The sequence below is a fragment of the Boleophthalmus pectinirostris genome, unplaced genomic scaffold (assembly GCF_026225935.1).
Source record: "Boleophthalmus pectinirostris isolate CB_2022bp ecotype Guang Dong unplaced genomic scaffold, ASM2622593v1 HiC_scaffold_21, whole genome shotgun sequence".
Taxonomy (NCBI): Eukaryota; Metazoa; Chordata; class Actinopteri; order Gobiiformes; family Gobiidae; genus Boleophthalmus; species Boleophthalmus pectinirostris.
Genome location: NW_026571175.1, coordinates 18,786,759 through 18,804,181, shown reverse-complemented (window position 1 = coordinate 18,804,181; position 17,423 = coordinate 18,786,759). Strand labels below are relative to the sequence as shown.

At 46.2% G+C, this 17,423-nt stretch overlaps 1 protein-coding gene across 10 annotated transcripts; it reads left to right on the top strand.

Moving 5' to 3' along the window:
- The first annotated feature begins 87 nt into the window (after window positions 1–87).
- Window positions 88–17,340, top strand: ahdc1 (AT hook, DNA binding motif, containing 1). Of its 10 annotated transcripts, none has more exons than XM_055157029.1 (8): window positions 254–645; window positions 1,035–1,087; window positions 9,609–9,682; window positions 10,814–10,973; window positions 11,323–12,429; window positions 12,508–14,159; window positions 14,292–15,879; window positions 16,267–17,340. In XM_055157029.1, the coding sequence occupies exons 5-7, from the start codon at window positions 11,392–11,394 to the stop codon at window positions 15,871–15,873; spliced, it is 4,272 nt and encodes a 1,423-aa protein (XP_055013004.1). In that variant the 5' UTR covers window positions 254–645; window positions 1,035–1,087; window positions 9,609–9,682; window positions 10,814–10,973; window positions 11,323–11,391; the 3' UTR covers window positions 15,874–15,879; window positions 16,267–17,340. The 10 variants fall into 10 exon arrangements, with proteins under 10 accessions (XP_055013000.1, XP_055013001.1, XP_055013008.1 ...); XM_055157028.1 differs by having other exon boundaries at window positions 1,032–1,087; XM_055157025.1 differs by lacking the exons at window positions 1,035–1,087; window positions 9,609–9,682 and adding an exon at window positions 88–242 and having other exon boundaries at window positions 431–645.
- Window positions 17,341–17,423: the final 83 nt, after the last annotated feature.

Here is a 17,423-nt window from a genome sequence, read left to right as displayed (position 1 = left end):
TGCGTCACAGTGACAGTTACTGTGTTATGACGTCTGTGACATCAGAGAAATTAACAGTCTGTAAGCAAGAATAATTTCGTTGTTTTTTACCGCCGCTCACTTCACAGTCGCTCTTTAAAACTACACTACCCATGATTCCAATGAAGGCACTTACGGGTACCCGGATGGCTTTGACAAGTAGGCACGTTGGTGAGGCACAGCGGAGACTGGGGCGCACAACAGACTGAGCTGGAATTGCAGAGGTAAAGGCGCGCGATCGGTCTTCGCCTCCCGGATACTGGGGAGTCCCGTGTCTGTCACCAAACGGGAGCCGAGCGCTTTAACACTCCTATGTCAGCTCCCGAATCAGGCACAAAACTGTGAATTAACGTTTCTCTGCCCGTTTTTAATTTTTTTTATTTCTTTTGTTTGTTTGTTTTTGTGGGTACAGAAACTGGAGTCAGTCAGAGCGTTTTTTTTTTTTATTTGTTGGCGCGACAGTACCAGAGCAGACAGTCGTTTCTGTTGGAAGCCTGGCCAGTGCGTCTTCAGTCCGGATGAAGGAGAGCTGGGCGCTGGCGGCTCCGTGACCCGGAGAAGTGAGGAGAACAGCGGACTGAGGAGAGGTTGTCACACCGCACTAGAAGCCGCGCTGCGCGTCTCGTGGTGAGTGCACATGCAGCGTCTTGTGTATACAACAAGGAATTAGCGTACTGTCCTCACAGCCAGTTGTGCTGCGTATCTCTGGCTACGTTTTCCCTTTTACATTAACCTCGTCGGCGCCGTTTACAGACAGCTCTCCGCATGCTTACTACTTGGGCACAAATGCGCTTCAGTGTGGGCATGCAGTATGTAGTAAAGCGCATACAGTAAAAGCGCGCCGTGCCCCCTGGCTGCCCCCACCTGTTTGACATATTTCTGACATGTTTCATTGAATGGACATAGGATAAGAGATGACCGGTGTATTCTGCGCCCTATGCCACATCTTTACATTTGTCTCTTCATATTTAGTGTGACTTTAATGGGACTTAACTAATGCATTTACATATCAGCAGCATGACTCTGCGCCTCGCTCCATGTGGACATGTGATGGGTGTTCTATGAACAGGTGAGGCTCTGTGGAGATTTGAATGACTAAATGTTAGAACAGGACACAGCAGCAGTGGCACATCCTGCAGTGGCAACAGCAGTGCTGTAGTCATGCTGGTGATTATCAGCTCTTGTTTGAGGTGCTCTGTGTGGAGGGGGTGTACAAAGGGAGAAAAGGGGGAGCTGAGAAAGTGGAGGAGACAGGAGAGGAGCAGAGTCAGTGTCTGGGCAGTGACAGTTGGGTATTTAAGGCCCCCGCAGAGACGTGCACAGGCTGCTTTAGTGCAGGTGTTGTTAGTATGCAGAGTAATGCTCCTCTGTCTGTCTATCTGTCTGTCTCACTCTCATATAGTCTGCAGTTGAAGCCTGAGTTCCTGTGTTGGCAAGTGGACTTGGACATAATGACTTCAACCCTGTGAATGCTGGAATGAAAAGGAGCTGGCCTTACCTTGGCTGCCTGCCGCTGTCGGTCAGACTTTCTCTATGGTCTTTGTGTGAGATAAACACTGAATGAGGACTTATAATATTGAGGTTACATATTTAGGTGTGGGCCCAGCTTTAGGCCTATTGTGCTGCTACCTGTGAGAGCGGGGCCAGTTGTCATAGCAACGGCCTTGTAGTTCCGCTGATGTTCCTCTGTCCTCATTGGCAGGGTCAGTGCACCTAACACAGCACATCTCTGAGACGTGTGTCTATGTTCCTCTATGTACCTGCGTACTAGTGTGTACTAGTGTGTGCTAGTGTGTAGTAGTGTGTAGTAGTGTGTACTGTGTACACGGGCCCACATGTGTACTTTGAGGGTGTGCAGGACCTTTTGTGTGTCTTGCTGCAGTTTGTAGGTGTGTGGGCTGATGGCACAGACAAGCTGCTGTGTGTCACAAATATATACCCTGCTGATATGACAGCCGACAGCTCAACCAATCACCTGTTTTCACTCTCTGCCTATCAGCATGTGAGGTTGCCATAGTCAGACGTCCTCTTGATATGGAGGTCGTCATGGTGATAGAAAAGACATAATGGACTCATACATGCACATTATATAGGGAAAGGAAGAAAAAACTGTGTACATGTAACATGTATAAATGTATCTTAGTCTAATGTCGAATTAAAATGAATTATGTGAGTTCTTGGTAAATATTTCAACCTGTTGCATGAATTCCTGCATCTAACTTTGACTGAACACTTACATCTCCAAAATTATTCAGTTTATGTGAAAGGTTGGTTTTTTATTGTTTGTTAATGGGTTAAAAAAAATGCTTCAATGGCAGTAACAGTAAAAAAAAAAAAATCACCTGAATCAAATTAATATAATAGTATGTGATTCTTTCTTATTCTTTTGGAGTATTTAGTATTAGACTATTATGTGCATAGATCATTATTTAACATTGTGTTAATTGATTGTAAAACACAATATTGATCTAAAACAGCATGATAATAGAAGTGAGTCTATTGACTTCCTCTTCAAAACTGCAGAGCTGATAATCCAGGCCTCTTCATAGTGGCGTTTCACCATAACAAGTAGCAAATTTTCATTTATTTGTTTTTATTGGTGAAAATGGCTATGTGACATTTTTGAACCCTATGACCTGGAGTCTGAATCTTTTTGAATAACTGGAAGTAGGTACAGAGAAGTGAGTGGAGTTAGAGGGTAGTTGAAAACTGACTTTTTTTTTTTGAGTACTTAAGCCTCAAATGCCGGACAGTACAGGATTACTCAAACGTGCATGGATCAATCAAAATACAACTCTGAGTAAACTAATCACTAGGGAACACTGTTCAAACATGATTAGGAGCTCATAAAAGTTACATTTACATAAAACTGCCTCTTTAAAAGAGAAAGAGAATTTAAAACATCTCCTCAGACATAGACAGGGTTTCTGGCTGCAAGTTTTGGCATCCTTTTTCCTTTATTCACAATAAAAAGATGAAACACATCCTTTGAAGATTTAGGATCCCTTTTTATAACTTTTAATTTGTGCAGTGTGCAAAGTACTATGGGAAAAATAATTAGTCCTGACTTTGTCCTTGGAGTGAGAGGTCCTGTCTTTTTACGACTTCTATTAATCTAATTGTCACCTGGAGTGAAATGGCTTTTGCCGCAGGCAGGTAAACGTGGCTCACCTCTCCCACACGCGCACAGCACCCACACATCAGCCACCATTTAGCATTAGTGTAAGCTGTGCTAGTGTGCTTCATTCTGTTACCTCCCACACGCTACATTCATAAAACCTTCTCCTCTGACTCAAGAGGAGAAGCCTTTCCCTCTTCTGGACCAACATTCACTTTTTTCCAATGTGTTTCTCTATATCAGTGGTTCACAAGTTTTTTTCATTCTAAATGCCACCTCATTAAACCTTTGGCTCTCTTTCTCTCTTGTCGTAAGATAGGTACTTGTATATAAGAAGAAAATAAAAACAATATATTTGTACAGACCTTAAACAGTGTAAAACAGAGCAAATCAAGATCCAAAAAGAACAAAACCAGAACACAGGATTGACTTAAAGGTCCACTATGTAAGTTTTCTAGAGTCCATCCATATATAGACATGCAGGCAACCCCACCATCAAGTTCCAAATCAGACCTGTGGAGAGGCAAACTTTACCAATAAAAACACCTGTAGTTAAATAAAAGCAAAATGAATAAGCATAAGAAAAAAACATCTCCATCTTTACCAGAAAGGTTACATAGTGCATCTTTAACTAGGACTAGAGCAAGACAAAAACAGCTTATCTTAATTCAGTTCTATACTGTATATTTTTTGTAATTGGTATTAAAATTATAAGACATGTTCATTCAAGATATTAAAAGCAAATATTCCAGTCTTGTGTAACAAGATAAACAAGATAAATCCTAAGAACCATCTGCTTTACCCACCCCACAGTTTGAGAACCACTGCTCCAAGCCCTTCTTCACCTATAGCTCCCTGCTTGGCTCCTCACCACCACCACCTCCCACACCCTACGACTGGGCTGGTTGTAGCCGGTTTTAAGTCTTGACAGCGGCAGGAGAGAGGGAGCTTCGACCTCTCACCTCCTGGAGGATGGAGGCAGCACAGAGCGGAGAGACCCAAGGAAGGATGATGGAGGGCAGGCAGGGGGGAGGAGATGGTGCTGAAGAGGAGGGGGGGGGGCAGCAAGAGGCGAGAGACAGGTCAAAGAGCAGAAGGGATTTGCAAAGGAAGAGAGGAGCGAGGGAGCTGGGGGAAGGGACTGAGGAGAGGACGGATGGGTCAGAAGAGAAAAAAGGGGTGATATATGAGGAGAGATGGAGAGAGGGAGAGGACAAGATAGAAGAGTGTGAAGCGGCGTCTGTGTACCTCTCCCTAACAAGCTGGACAGAATCAGCTCAATTATTAAAGAGGAGCGAGAGATGGGGAAAACACACACATGCACACAGCCTCATCCTGGTGTCTGGCAACATCCTGCTGTCTCACAAACTCTCAGCATCACACTCATTGTGCAGTTAGTTTCTCATCTTACTGAATATTTCTATTCAAGCCAAATACATCTGCATTATCTGTATGTTTTTATCACAATTCAAGATGGAGTTGAGCTCAGCTGTATAAACCTTTGATGAAATTACATTCGCTGACTCCAAGTGATGGAGAAGTAAAAAAGTCAATCTTCAATAAACAGCCCTCTTTAGATCAGTTATGTACATTTGTGAAAGGATTCATCTGGCCTGAATTTCAAATCAAACAAAATCACTAGTTAACTTTGTATTGTGGAAAACCCCACTGGGTCGGAATAATAAAGACAAGACGCAGTGATAATGTAACATCTAGAGTATTATGTCTTTTAAATTATGAGTCAGAGTATCATCAGTGATTCATGCGGGTACACCCTTCACACTTTTGCCACCACCACCACGGTGATCTTCCAGTCCAGGCCCTGAGCGTCACTGATGAACCAAGGCTCTGTCTGTCTCCTCTCCTTCCTCTCTTCCTCCTCACCCTTGTTACTTTCTTCTTTTCTTCTTTCTTTGAGGAAGTGTATGCCCCAGAGGGACTGAAGATTTGCTACCTTCCAGAGGAGAGTGAGGCAGACTTGCAGAGAGAGAGAGGTGTGGATGGGCGAGTGAGGGCCGTAGAGGGGGAGGAGAGAGAGAGATAAGGAAAGACAGAGACGAGCTGGGGAGAAGGGGGAAGATGGATGAATGCACTGTGTGTGTATGATACTGAGATCCAGGTAGACAGAGAGACCGAAGGGCTTCTTATCCTCTCAGCACAAGTCATAATTTCTTGGTCTGCACAGCTGTGAGTGTGGCTGTGTTTGTGTGTGAGGAGCCTCGCTCAGGCTGCAGGCCAAGAAGTGGAAGAGGTACAGTTGTGTAGCTGTGGCGTGCAGAGTGTTGGGTGTGTGCGTGTGCGGCTGCTGTGGCTGATGAGCTGTCAGTACCTACAGTTGGAATGTTCACAAGGCGGCCATTGTTGTTCAAACAGCCAGCAGCTTTCTCCTTGGCAACGGGTGCTGCAGCAGCATCTCCCACAGCAACACTGGAGCAGGAGTTTGAGGCAAGAGAAGGCGGAGTCAGGAAGTCGGGGCCACGAAGCAGAGGCCCCTCTCCAAAACACTGGCCTCAAGGGCCGACTGGGAGCCTGGGTCCAACATATGGTCTGTGTGCTGTGCAGCAGTCATGTTCTAGGGCCCAAGTTTGACTCCTCTTTTTGTCACGACTTTGTGTGTGCTCCTCTGAGTCAGAGAGCACTACACACTTTGAGGGATTAACTCTGTATTCAAGTGTTTTTACCCATTTTTAATGGACTCAGTCAAAGACAAAAGTTAAAGTTATTACTAAATAACAAAGGGCCTAAAAGACCATGATCAAGCAGAAATTCAGTTTGCAATGCACAACATAGTATCATCTTCCCAGTCTTCACCATTATTCTTATATCATGCAAATCATATATATGAGAGTAGTTACCTCTCTTATTCATGTAGCATGTTTGTGTTTACATTGCTTAACACAGTGTCTCTCTTGGCGCGCTCTGTGCTGGCTGTTCCCAGCTGGCGAGGTTGGTCACATGATCCATCTGAGGGGCAGCCATCAGCAGCAGCGTCAGGAAAGTGCCTGAGGAGAGAGAGAGAGAGAGAGAGAGAGAGAGAGAGAGAGAGTGAGAGTGAGAGTGTCAGACTGAGTTTAATGTGAGGAGGGGGTCTGGGGAGGATGGTGGGGAGGGAGGTAGAGCTTTGTTGGGCAGGGGGCTGCTACTGCTTCTGATGCTGAGGAGATGAGAGGAAGAGGAGGCAGAAATGATGAAGATGAAGGAGTAATACAGTCCTTTCCTTGGCCTAAAATAACTAGGCTCCAGCAGAAACCACAAGACAGAAGGGGAGAGTGGGGGGTTGGGGGGGGACTCATTTAGTGTTTCCTAGTGTTTGGAGCTACTTCTCTGGTCCCCCGTGTGCATCCCTGGCTAACAGTATGTTGTGTGTGTGAAGTCTGTTTAGATGTCTGCCTTTGTGTCTGCATATGTGTTTCTCTCTTCATTTGTTCCTGCGTCTTGTATGTGAGCCTGCGTGCACAGGCTTGGCAGGAGATGCAGCACACACACTGATGATGAAGATCATTAGGAATTTCCTGCAGCTGGGGAGGGAGGCAGCAGCGGGCTCTTTTCAGCGGGTGGGGGGTGAGAACCAGAGGAGAGGTTGCAGTAGAGGAGAGCTTGGGTGGGTGGGTTGGGGGGGTTGGAGGTTGTGGATGTCAGCATATTCCACTTTTTCACTGACATTTGTGTATGGAGCAGTGGCCAAGCAAGTTCAAAGTTCAGCTCAGTTCGAAAAAGACTGTTGGTTATAGTTTATGTGCAGGCAGTTTTAAGCAGTAGTAGTGTAATACTGCTTTTGCATTCTGGCAAGCACTTACCTTTAGATTTACTAGTTCTGATTATGGATGAACTTGAGAGGGAGACGACTTGATCTGTAACCTGTGTTTGGCTGCATACTTGCTAATAGAGAAAACCATGTGTTAAAATTCCCCTTCATAGTGTGCCATTTTATTTCATATCCACACGCAGTTCAAGTTGCATGTACTGTTGGGAGAGTTGGCTTGTGTTTGATGCAAGGAGCAATATTAGAAACACATGTCATTGGACTTTGTAATTTAGTTGTTGAATAGTATTGCTGCACTTTAAATGTTAAAAATGCTTATATTTCTGTATCAAGCTAAGGAAACGGAAACAGATAATATGTAGTGTATGTTGATTCTCTTTTACTTTGCCGTGACATGCATCACTAGTCATGTCAGAATCTTCAAATATGAAATAATATATTTTTATGTAGCTTAATGTGTTTTCCCACAGCATATTGTCATGCAAAGTGTGATGTATTGAGTCCAACACATGTTTACCATCTGCACGGATACTCTAGCTTTCCCTCCTAACGGCCCGGACAGTGTGTCTCTTTGACTTCTGTTGAAAAGTTGTTAGTGTGTGTCAGCGCTGGAGGTTGCTGGGTTGAGGTGATGAGGAGGATGAGGATGAAGGAGAGGAGGATGGTGTGTCACAGGGTCTCTGTGGACCCCCTGACCCACTTCCCCCTCCCCTCCCTGCTTGCACACCTCTGCTCCTCTCCAGGCCACACATGTACTCTCTCCCCATCTCCTGTGCACCCCCAACTTTTCTTATCTGTCTGTGTATAACCCCCCCCACACACACCACACACACACACACACACACACACACACACACACACACACCACCACCACTCTCATCCCCCCCATGCCCCCCTCCCATCATGCCCCCCCACCCCACCATACTGTCTCAGTGCTACTGCCTGTCTCTTAGCAACAACTGCACACCCGTTCGAGCTCGGCAAGTGCTTTTACAAACACACCCAGGAAGACACACACTTTTCCGTGCACGCACATACACGCACACAAGCGCACACAAAACTATAGCTCGTCATTGAGGACTGCTGCTGGCAGGCCTGTGAGTCTGTGAGCCTTTGTGCCACAGAGATAGATGGAGAGAGAGCAGATATGTTGTATAGCCACTGTGTGCATGGTGATTGAACCCTCTCACACAGCAGGCATAACAGGCCAAGTGCCCAGGCTGGAAACCAGAAACTCCCTTGACTGCCCCACTGTTCTACTGCTTTTGAAAATAGGTAGGCCTCTGAATGAAGTTTTTTTTTTAGTTTTTCTCATTATGTGCTATAGTGAGTGCTATTGATCTGTCTCAATTTCCAATTCCATTTTATTTTTTCTTTTCAAAAACAAAATACAAATTGCTTTAAGTATTGATTTCATGGACATAAACAAGGCAGACTTTAAACCAGTGCCACAAAAAATAACCCAATTTATTCCACCAAACTTTGCTCCAAACCAGAGTTTGGACTTTGGGTTGGCACAGGGTTAGCTGTAGCTCTCTTGATTAAAAAGACCTAGCATATCACTGACCATTAGACAAGACTGAATATCTCTATTCAAATGCGATTAATAGCCCAGCCCTTAGAAATGAAGAACTGTAAATACAACTGAGTTTGTGTTTCCTGGCGATGTCCCCATTGTAAGCTGAGGGTATGTGTGTGTATGTAAGCCCTGAGATGGTCTTCAGGCTTTTATAAAGAGAGGAAAATGGAAAAGTTACTCTAATTGACAGTCTGTACTGTGTACAAAGTGTAATAATACAATTGTAAGGCCATGACAATAACATGAAGCTCATATTTTGGGAAAGTATTACTTCACAAAAAATTTATAATATAGTAATCATGTAATAATATTGCATGTGATTTATATAGCGCCTTTCAAGACACCATTGGTGGTGGTATGGTAGTATTGTGGCCACAGATGCCCTGGGGTAGCCTGACAGAAGTGTGGCTGCCAATATGCACCAACGGCCTCTCTGATCTCCAATCTTTCACTCACATACCACATACATACAAAGTAAGTATAACAACAGTATGCACTACTAGAGCCAGTGCTGCTCCACAGTGGCACTGGTAATACCACAAAGCTTAGAATTTAACAAATGATTCAGCTATGCATGGTTGTTGACAGTCTAAAAATGTATGCAGTAGGCCTAATTGGCAGAATTTATAGGCCTTAACAGGTCAGAAAGATAACATTTTATTTCAAGTATAAGAGTCCAATAGATCATATGACTCTTACACATTTTGTAACACTATTCACTCAGGATCTGTGAAATACTTTGAAATGAAGTATTCAGCATCACTATGCAAGACAGAGAATTTATTGGAACCAGGCTGAGTGATGCTAGGGGTGTTAGCTTAAACAATGAATCATAGCGGAAGTATTTTATTGGCTGGCACCTTTCAGCTCAGTTTGAGACACCCCCCACAGAGTTGAGTAAAAGGATATTTGCATGTGTGTCTTTGTTTTGTGCCTGTGTGTACAAATGGGAGATGTATGTCTTTATGTGCAAATGGATGTGTGAGTGTGTGGGAGGATGGAGCAGGGAGGGGGGCATATTTGCATGCATCTCTGTGTCACTGCGTGTGTTGTGTTGAGTGACAGGGTATGTGTAAGCACGTGCCACAATGTTTAATTAAAGCATGTGTTCTTTCTCGCACACCGGTCAGATGGAGGCTTAATTAACGAATGCTGTTAATTAGAAGAGACTGAAAGTGAGAATGGTGGAGCTGGAGGAGAGATGGTAGGCTATAGTGGGCATGGCGAAGCTGTGGGTGGCGCGCTCTCTAAAGTATTGATGTGTAGTGCGTGCGTAATGTTTGTGTGTCCCACTTGCGTGTCATTTCTCAGCACTGCTCCGCTCTCTTCATGTACGCAACCCCAAAGTCTGCCATTGCCCACCCCCCATAAAACTTTTCCCCACTCTTTTCTCCCCCTCGTGCCATGACATCTCTCACTTCTCCTTCACTTCTGCTGTCTCACGCCTTCCTCTTTTGTACTTTCCTTAGCTCCACTGTCTTTAGCCGCTCCTCTCGCTGTTTCTTGTTTCTCCTCTCTCTTAATCGGAGCCATATGTTGGAGAGGGAGGCAGAGCGAGCTGATGATGGACAGCGCTGCGTAGTTGCATGTTGGAAGGGCTGCTGATACAGTGTGCCTGAGCCAGCCCAAGCCTGTGTATTTGTGCAAGCCTGGTCAACGTTTGTGCTACTAGGCCATGCAGACGTCACGTGTGACTGCAAAGCACGTGTGATCCAGATTTTATTGTTTCTTTTTACATGTATTCTCTAATCCCTCCATCCTCTCTTTCTGTCACCTTCATTTCTCCATCCTCTTAACACCTCTCTGTTCATCACCTCTCTGCTTCCCCCTGGTGGCTGCGATTATTCACACATTCTTATTCTTGCACCTCCAGTGCCAGTGCTTTGCAATGCATATGCATCAATTTGGCAAAATGTGGTATGAATTGCGTGAGTCCATTACGCCCACCTGTTAGATTGTCATATCTGATACGTCACTAATAAATTGCAGAGCACTGACAATTTTGTGTTATTCCCCAATTCATTTGTCCTAAAATGCAATCTATAGGCTACATGCTACACAGGGGAACAAGGAGACTTATTACACAAAAAACTGGGTGTCTGTTTTACCAACTCACAACAGCACTTTGTCTTGAAATAATTATACTGCAAGTCATCTCTAGCACTCATTTTGTCTGAGATGGTGCGGCGCTCACCAAAATACTGATTTGAGTCTGGTCTGATGCATGCTGTGACATCATGAACTAATCTTTTATTCTCTTTCACTCCCTCCCCTCCCTCTCTGTCCTTATCTCTCTATCTATCCATCCGTCTGTCGGTCTGTGGGCCTCTTCCAGCAGCCATGGGCCGAAGACAGGAGCAGAAGGGAGAGAGAGTGTGCAAGCTCTCCACTGCAGTATTGATGACCCAATGATCCCCTGCAGAACTGAGCCAGTCAAGCAGACACAGCCAGGCTCAACTCTGAATCCGAATCACAACTGCTGCCAGAACTCTTAGGTAAAGGCAATCTAAGGAGGAGCATATGAATTGTGTATGTAGGGGTCGGCAATAGGATGAAAAAATAATATCAGGATCTCATAAGAGCCAGATCACAATCCACATACAATACTAACTTTAGAGTGCCTTTAAAATGTGACAAAAGCCATATGTTTATGCTTATAAGAATTCACACTTCACTGTGATTGGTTAAAACCTCCTGTCAGTCATTGACATAGATTAGATTAAAGAAAGTGAACACTTGGTTCGAGGGAAATCGTCTGTTTATATAATCGTCTGTCATAGCTGCATTACACAGAAAAGCATTGCTATCTTTCTGTGAATGTGATGTGATATTTTCTGTTTGCAGGTGAATACTTCAATACATCTCCATCGCTCCCTTTCCCACTACAATCCTCTACTTAAGTGCATCTGCTGAATGAGCGGTTTGTCGGATCACCTCCGTTCGGGCCGCTTCGTGCCTCCACTGGGCTGTGGTGGGCCGAGGTTAGACGAGCGAGGCTTTGTGGGGGGGCTTCAGGAGCCTGAGCTGTGGAGCAGGGAGCTGGGGCTGCAGGATCTCTCCAACAATGAAGTGGCCTTGGTGAACCCAGAGCACTTGGCCCCCTCCTCTCCCTCTGCCCTATCCAACGGGCTGCACCGACAGGGCAGACTGGGGCTTGGGGCCTGCAAACAGAGGCAGGTAGACTCGGCTGTGGACCACCTGTTCACACAGACACTGATCAACATGCAGACGCACATGGAGGTCAGCTCCTTCATTGCTCCTGAACACTCTAGGACATCATCTCAGCCCCTCTCTCTTACTGTGCATCCTGGAGATCTCCCGAGCCCCAACAATCGGCTGGCTGCTCCTGTTCCAAACACAGAGACTGACTCCTCTTTCTGTCCTAATGAAAGCACAGAGTCTTCTTCTGCTCCAGTTGAAGGGGAAAAAAAGTATGCACTGCGCAGCTCTGGTCGGCCCCGCTTCCCTTGTCACCTGCGCAAATCAACCCGACTGCGACGCTCCTCAGATAACATGGACAAAAGAATAGTGCAAGAGAGAGAAGCTGATGGGAGTGGAGTAACAGAGGAGAAAATGTGGACTGTCAAACACGAGGAAACACCAGTTGTCCAAAAAGAGGAACAGCCCAAAGAGGAGTCTGTGGTTCCCACTGCTCCTTGTCCTACAGATATCCCTCTGGCTCTAACTGTCCCCAAACCCCTTTTGAAACCTGAGCCAAGACTTGGCCATAGGCCAGGACCGAAATCTCGATGCCGGCCTTTAACCAAGCCTGTTCACAAAGCTGCTCCCAAAAGTATTTTGAGACAGCGTCAGGCAGCACAAGCACTGGCCATGGCTCGGGCTGCCACTCATGTGCCCTTCACCTCTCCCTGCCCTGCCCCTCGGATTTCTACTAGAGTGGATGCTGAAGGAATGCCCCTCAATGGCAGGAGGAGAGGACGATACACTGGTGTAAGTATATATTTTATTCATCAATTTCAAAATGATCAGAATGTAATGTGAACCTTTGGATTACATTGATACTTTCAGGTGAGAAGGATTGTTGTTAAGGTGGCTCGCATTCCTGTCAGCCTCAGCCGTCGCCAGAAGAGCTACAAGATTTCCAACTTGGACACACTTTCAGTCACAGAGAAAACCAACGAAGGCAGTGTGGAGGGATCTGATGCAGTCCGAGAGCCAACAGCCCTCCTCCGCATGAAGAATAATGGGAAGAGTGTGATGGTGATGTTTCCTCCTGGAGAAATGCCCGTTATTCTCAAACGCAGACGGGGACGGCCCCCTAAACAGCCTCCTATTGGACTTCCGGGAGACACTCTGCCCATTCCTGGCACCCCAGCTGTGGACAATGGAAATTCAGAGCCTGTAAAGAAGCAACGCAGGCGCCGTCGGACTAAACTACCATGCCCCTTTCCATCTTATGTTAATGACACTAATGATGTTAAGAGTGAATATGGGGATGTGCTGTCCAAACTGGCCTTCTTGAACCGGACGCCTCCTGCCACTGGGCGCTGCTCTCCCCCTCGCTGCTGGACGCCCAGCGAGCCAGAGAGCTTCCATACACCAATGGAAAACCCCGGGATCTCCACTCTTTTACACAGGCTCACAGGGTGCAGGCGGCCCAGAGGTAGCAGGGGAATGGGAAGGGGAGGAGGTGTGGGCAGAGGCAATGGAGTGGCAGGGGGCATTGGAGGAACTGAGCAAAGTAAAAGCACTTTTAGTGACTTCTTTGAATCTATTGGTAAAAAGAGGAAACTGAGTATGTCTGACCATGGACTGCCTAGGAAAAGAGGCAAGGGGGGGCATGGAAGGGGTGGTGGTGTTGTGGGCACTGAACCTGGTGGTGAGAAAACCGTAAGAAAGCGGCGAATGAGAAAAAATGGTACATTTAAAGGGGACACTTTTTCCATGGGACATGACTGGCTCAATGGGGTAGAAGGCTGGGGGGAGGAGGGGGGATTAGACAAAGTGAGAACGGGGTATCAGTTCTGTGGGCCATCTCGAGGTGGTTTCTCCTCTTGTGAGTATGGGCGCGGGGCATTCAGTGGTTCTGGAGGGGGCCGAGGAGGTGGGCCAGCTGGAGAGGACCAAAGCCTGTTCGCTGGGTATTTTCGGTCCCTTCTTGATTCAGATGATTCATCAGACTTATTGGACATTTCCTCTGTGCAGTCAGACTCAAACAAAAGTCAGTGTAACCCCAGTTATGAGGGTTCTAGTAGTGGTATGAACCCAGGGTTTCCCAAGTGGAGTTCCAAAAGTGCAGGAGGAGAGGGGGCACCCCAGGGGCATAGTTCCTCAGCTAGGCCTTCATACAGCTATATTAGTCCAGCCCAATTGTCTCCTACTAGATCTTCTTTTCCCAAATCTACCCCTCCCTCTCTGTCTCACTCCCCAAGCTCCCACAGCACGTCCACCTATGGCCACTACTCCTCTGGCTACTCCTCCTCTTCTCCAGCAGGGCTGTCCCAGAGGTCCCCTGACTGCAGTTTTGCATATGGCAAAAACACTCCAGCTGGATACTCAAACTACCCGACAGGTCCCAAACGGGGATTTGGTGGATATAATTCTTCAACAGGCCCTAACTCCCCAGGAGGAGGGTACATGTCTGTGGCTAAAGGAGGACCCTTCAATCCGTCCTCTCCAGATAATTTCAAACAGTACAACTCCAACCAGTGGAGCTATAGGTGAGCACTATTTTATTATTCACATTAAAATGCTATTATGATTTATAATAGTTTATAATTCATTAACATGAAATGTTAAAATCATTGGCTTATTACAAGCTCAAAATGACAAGTTATTGTTTTGTTTTGTAGACAAACCTATGGCTCTTGGTCTGATGGCTGTGGATCTCAGTATCATGGCTTTAATGAATATGGCTCCAATGAGTCTAAAGACATTCTGGACATTTCAAACTACACGCCCCAGAAGGCCAAACGGCTGCCTTTCCCTGAGAGTCTTTCTGAGTCGTCCTCTGACTCCTCGCACCTGAGCTCTGCTGCATGTGGACACCCCACATCTGGCCCATACAGACACAGTGAGGCATCCCATCTGCCCATGAGTGGAGAGGGGGGCCAGTCCAGCCTATCCAGCCTGGAGAAGTTAATGATGGACTGGCATGAGAGTGCCACAGGACCCTCTTATAACTGGAGTCAAAATGTGCTCTTTCAAGGAGGAGGAACCTCCAAACCAGGACGCGGGCGAAGAAAACGAACAGAAATGGATAAAGAAGGCAGTTCTGCTTTGCACTCACATTCACCGTCTGGTTCCTCCCCAACACCGGGACCTAGAAGAGGTGTGGGGCGGGGGCGGGGGTCCCGAGGGGGCAGAGGAGGCCTGTCTCCCTGTCAGAGGTCTGGGGCTAAAGGGAGAGGAAAGGCACAGCTGGCTCAGACAGGAAGTAGTCTTGGAGGGACTCCTGGGCCCCTGGAGGGCCCTGCACTTTGCCATGAAGCTCTGGACTATTATAGCGGGGACAGCAGCAGCCTCTCTCCTCTGGCCACTCCAAACCCTCCTCCCCCCTCTAGCTATCTGCAGGACCCCTGTGAGTATACCTCCCCTTACTCTGCCCACCCTTCTACACCCTCTTCTGAGGAGAGATATCCCACTCTGTTCCCTGGGGAGTCCTCTTCCTCCCTGTCGCCCAGTGTATCCTCTCCTCCCTATCCTCCCAAGCCCACCCCACCTCCCCCACAGACCTACCATCCTCGGACCTTCTCCCCATCTTGCTCCCCTTCACCGAGAATTACACCACACTGTGGCACAGCCCTGAGCCCCTCCCATCGTCCCCCACCAAAAGAGCCACAGTTCTCCCAGTATGACTCCCCAAGTTACTGCAGCTCCCCCTACTGGTACGGACAATCTCACAGTGGCAGCCCTAGCCCACAAATGCACAACACACACTCAAATACAGCCATTCATGCCCACAGTAATCCTCATACGAGCCCCCATGGAGCATCACAAGGGAATTCACTGAATAATATGCATGTGAATCCAGCGCAGCTCGACCCACAGCACCAAAGCACGAACATGTCGTCCCATATGAGTTCCACCCTGTCCCATTCCCTCCCCCAAAACCAGCCCAATGCCCACCTCTCCCCTCACTCAACCCCAAGCCTGCACTCTGGGCTTTACAAGGAGCGTAGCCCCCCATCTGGTATGGCCCCTCATACAGTCAGTACAGGTCATCGCCAAGGTCCTATGCCTCTGTCTCCTTATCCCAAACCCTCCTTAGACTCTTCACCCCATCAGGAGGACATAAGTGGTTTCTCCATGTCCCAGCCATCCTACCAGGGCATGGGACCACGATACCCCACCCAAGCGCCTCCCGGAGGGGGTGTGCTTTGCCAACTCTTGGATCAAGCCAATGAGGACAGCTTCAGCGTCACCAGCCTGTAATTACAGGTTAGTCCCAAATCTTTGCATAAATATTATGAATTCAATTGAAATAAAAATGTATTTTTAACTACTAAGATACTAAGATGTTAATTGGCTATTATATCTCAGTTTATGTTTACCACAATTAAAGCTAAATTAATAAGTATATTTTCTACATAGATTTTACATTCCAGACATGACATGATCCTTTTTAAAATATTATGCAAACTGGTACACCACAGACATTACATTACATGCATTACATACAGACATAAACTTAAACTGCTCTGCATGAGGTGACATTAGGTGAGGGCTTCTATCACTGTCCCATCACTAATGCAGAAAAATATGTTATCAGTATTTATGTCCTCAATATAAAATTTTTACACAGTCCTTTTCTCCTCTTTCTTTCAGATGCATTTCCAAGCTTTTACAGATTTTGCAAGCATTTTTTTTTTGTTTTTAAGGAGAATTCTTTGTAAAAGACTGCGAACTGAAGGGTGAGAATTTAGCTGCCAGCATTTGGACAGTAAAGCTTTAATTCTCCAGCTCTGACAATCAAAATCAAACTGCAACTTTTACACCTTTAGCATGACTACAACAAGTACACACATCCGAGCAGCCCCATGCATGTGCAGCAGCTACCTGGACACCTGTGAGTCATAAGTGTACACCCAACTGCAGACTTAGCTGGAACAAGCGAAAGGCAGAGAAGAAATTCAAAACAGATGCTGACGGATCAAGACAAACCTCAATACTTTGTACAAGAACACCCTGAAGTTTGCTTTTTTTAATGTTCGGTGCATTTGCAAATTGGTCAAAAAAAAATCCACTCTGCGTTTTCTGTGTTTTCTTATCAACTGCTTATCTTCTGCTAAAAACAACGTCTTGGCTCAACTAATGGATCCTGCCTATCTGTCTCGTGCCCTAACGTAAAACCACTTGTAAGCCTAAAAATCAACCATACAGTTACATTCAGTCGCTGCTCTGTGCACTCCCCGTGTTGTATCCCATGAGAGAAACATGGACTGCAGAACCAATCCCTGCTCTGAAAATACCAGCATCTGTACAGAACATACAATTCCAGATCTGAAACCCAAGCTCTTTGTTCTACATTTCGAAGGACCCACATCTTCATGCCAGAATCTGCTTTTGTGGGGAGGATGATGACTGCAGCATGGAGATTTAGCATCCTGTGTTATAGCTATTTTCACGACAAGAGAAGAGACATTCAGACGACTTAATGACCCCAAAGAGAATATAGTGTGACTGCATGTACTTGTGTGCATATGAATGTATGATCGATGAGATGAGTGCGGGGTCTTGTTGGTGGGCTTTTCTCCATCTTTCACTCTTTCCCTTCTTTTTCTGTGGTCTTGTGTTGTTTGGTGCTTTTGTGAAGAAAAGATGTATATCTGTCTGTTACATATCATGTATGTATTTGAGGTGCAAAATATTTAAATACACATTCTGTTCTGGCCATTGGTACCACTGTCTATAAGGTGTGGTTTTTAACTGGGTCTGGGGAGGTCTGAACATGTGTGTGTGCTGTAGAGCAGCTCTGTCTGGGA

What these genes read in the sequence shown, in the direction of transcription:
- ahdc1 (XM_055157025.1), top strand. Translation starts at nt 11,392, where the DNA reads ATGAGCGGTTTGTCGGATCACCTCCGTTCGGGCCGCTTCGTGCCTCCA. An exon ending in GGAGAGGACGATACACTGGT is followed by an intron (nt 12,430 to 12,507) that starts GTAAGTATATAT and finishes TGATACTTTCAG; the next exon opens with GTGAGAAGGATTGTTGTTAA. An exon ending in TCCAACCAGTGGAGCTATAG is followed by an intron (nt 14,160 to 14,291) that starts GTGAGCACTATT and finishes TTTGTTTTGTAG; the next exon opens with ACAAACCTATGGCTCTTGGT.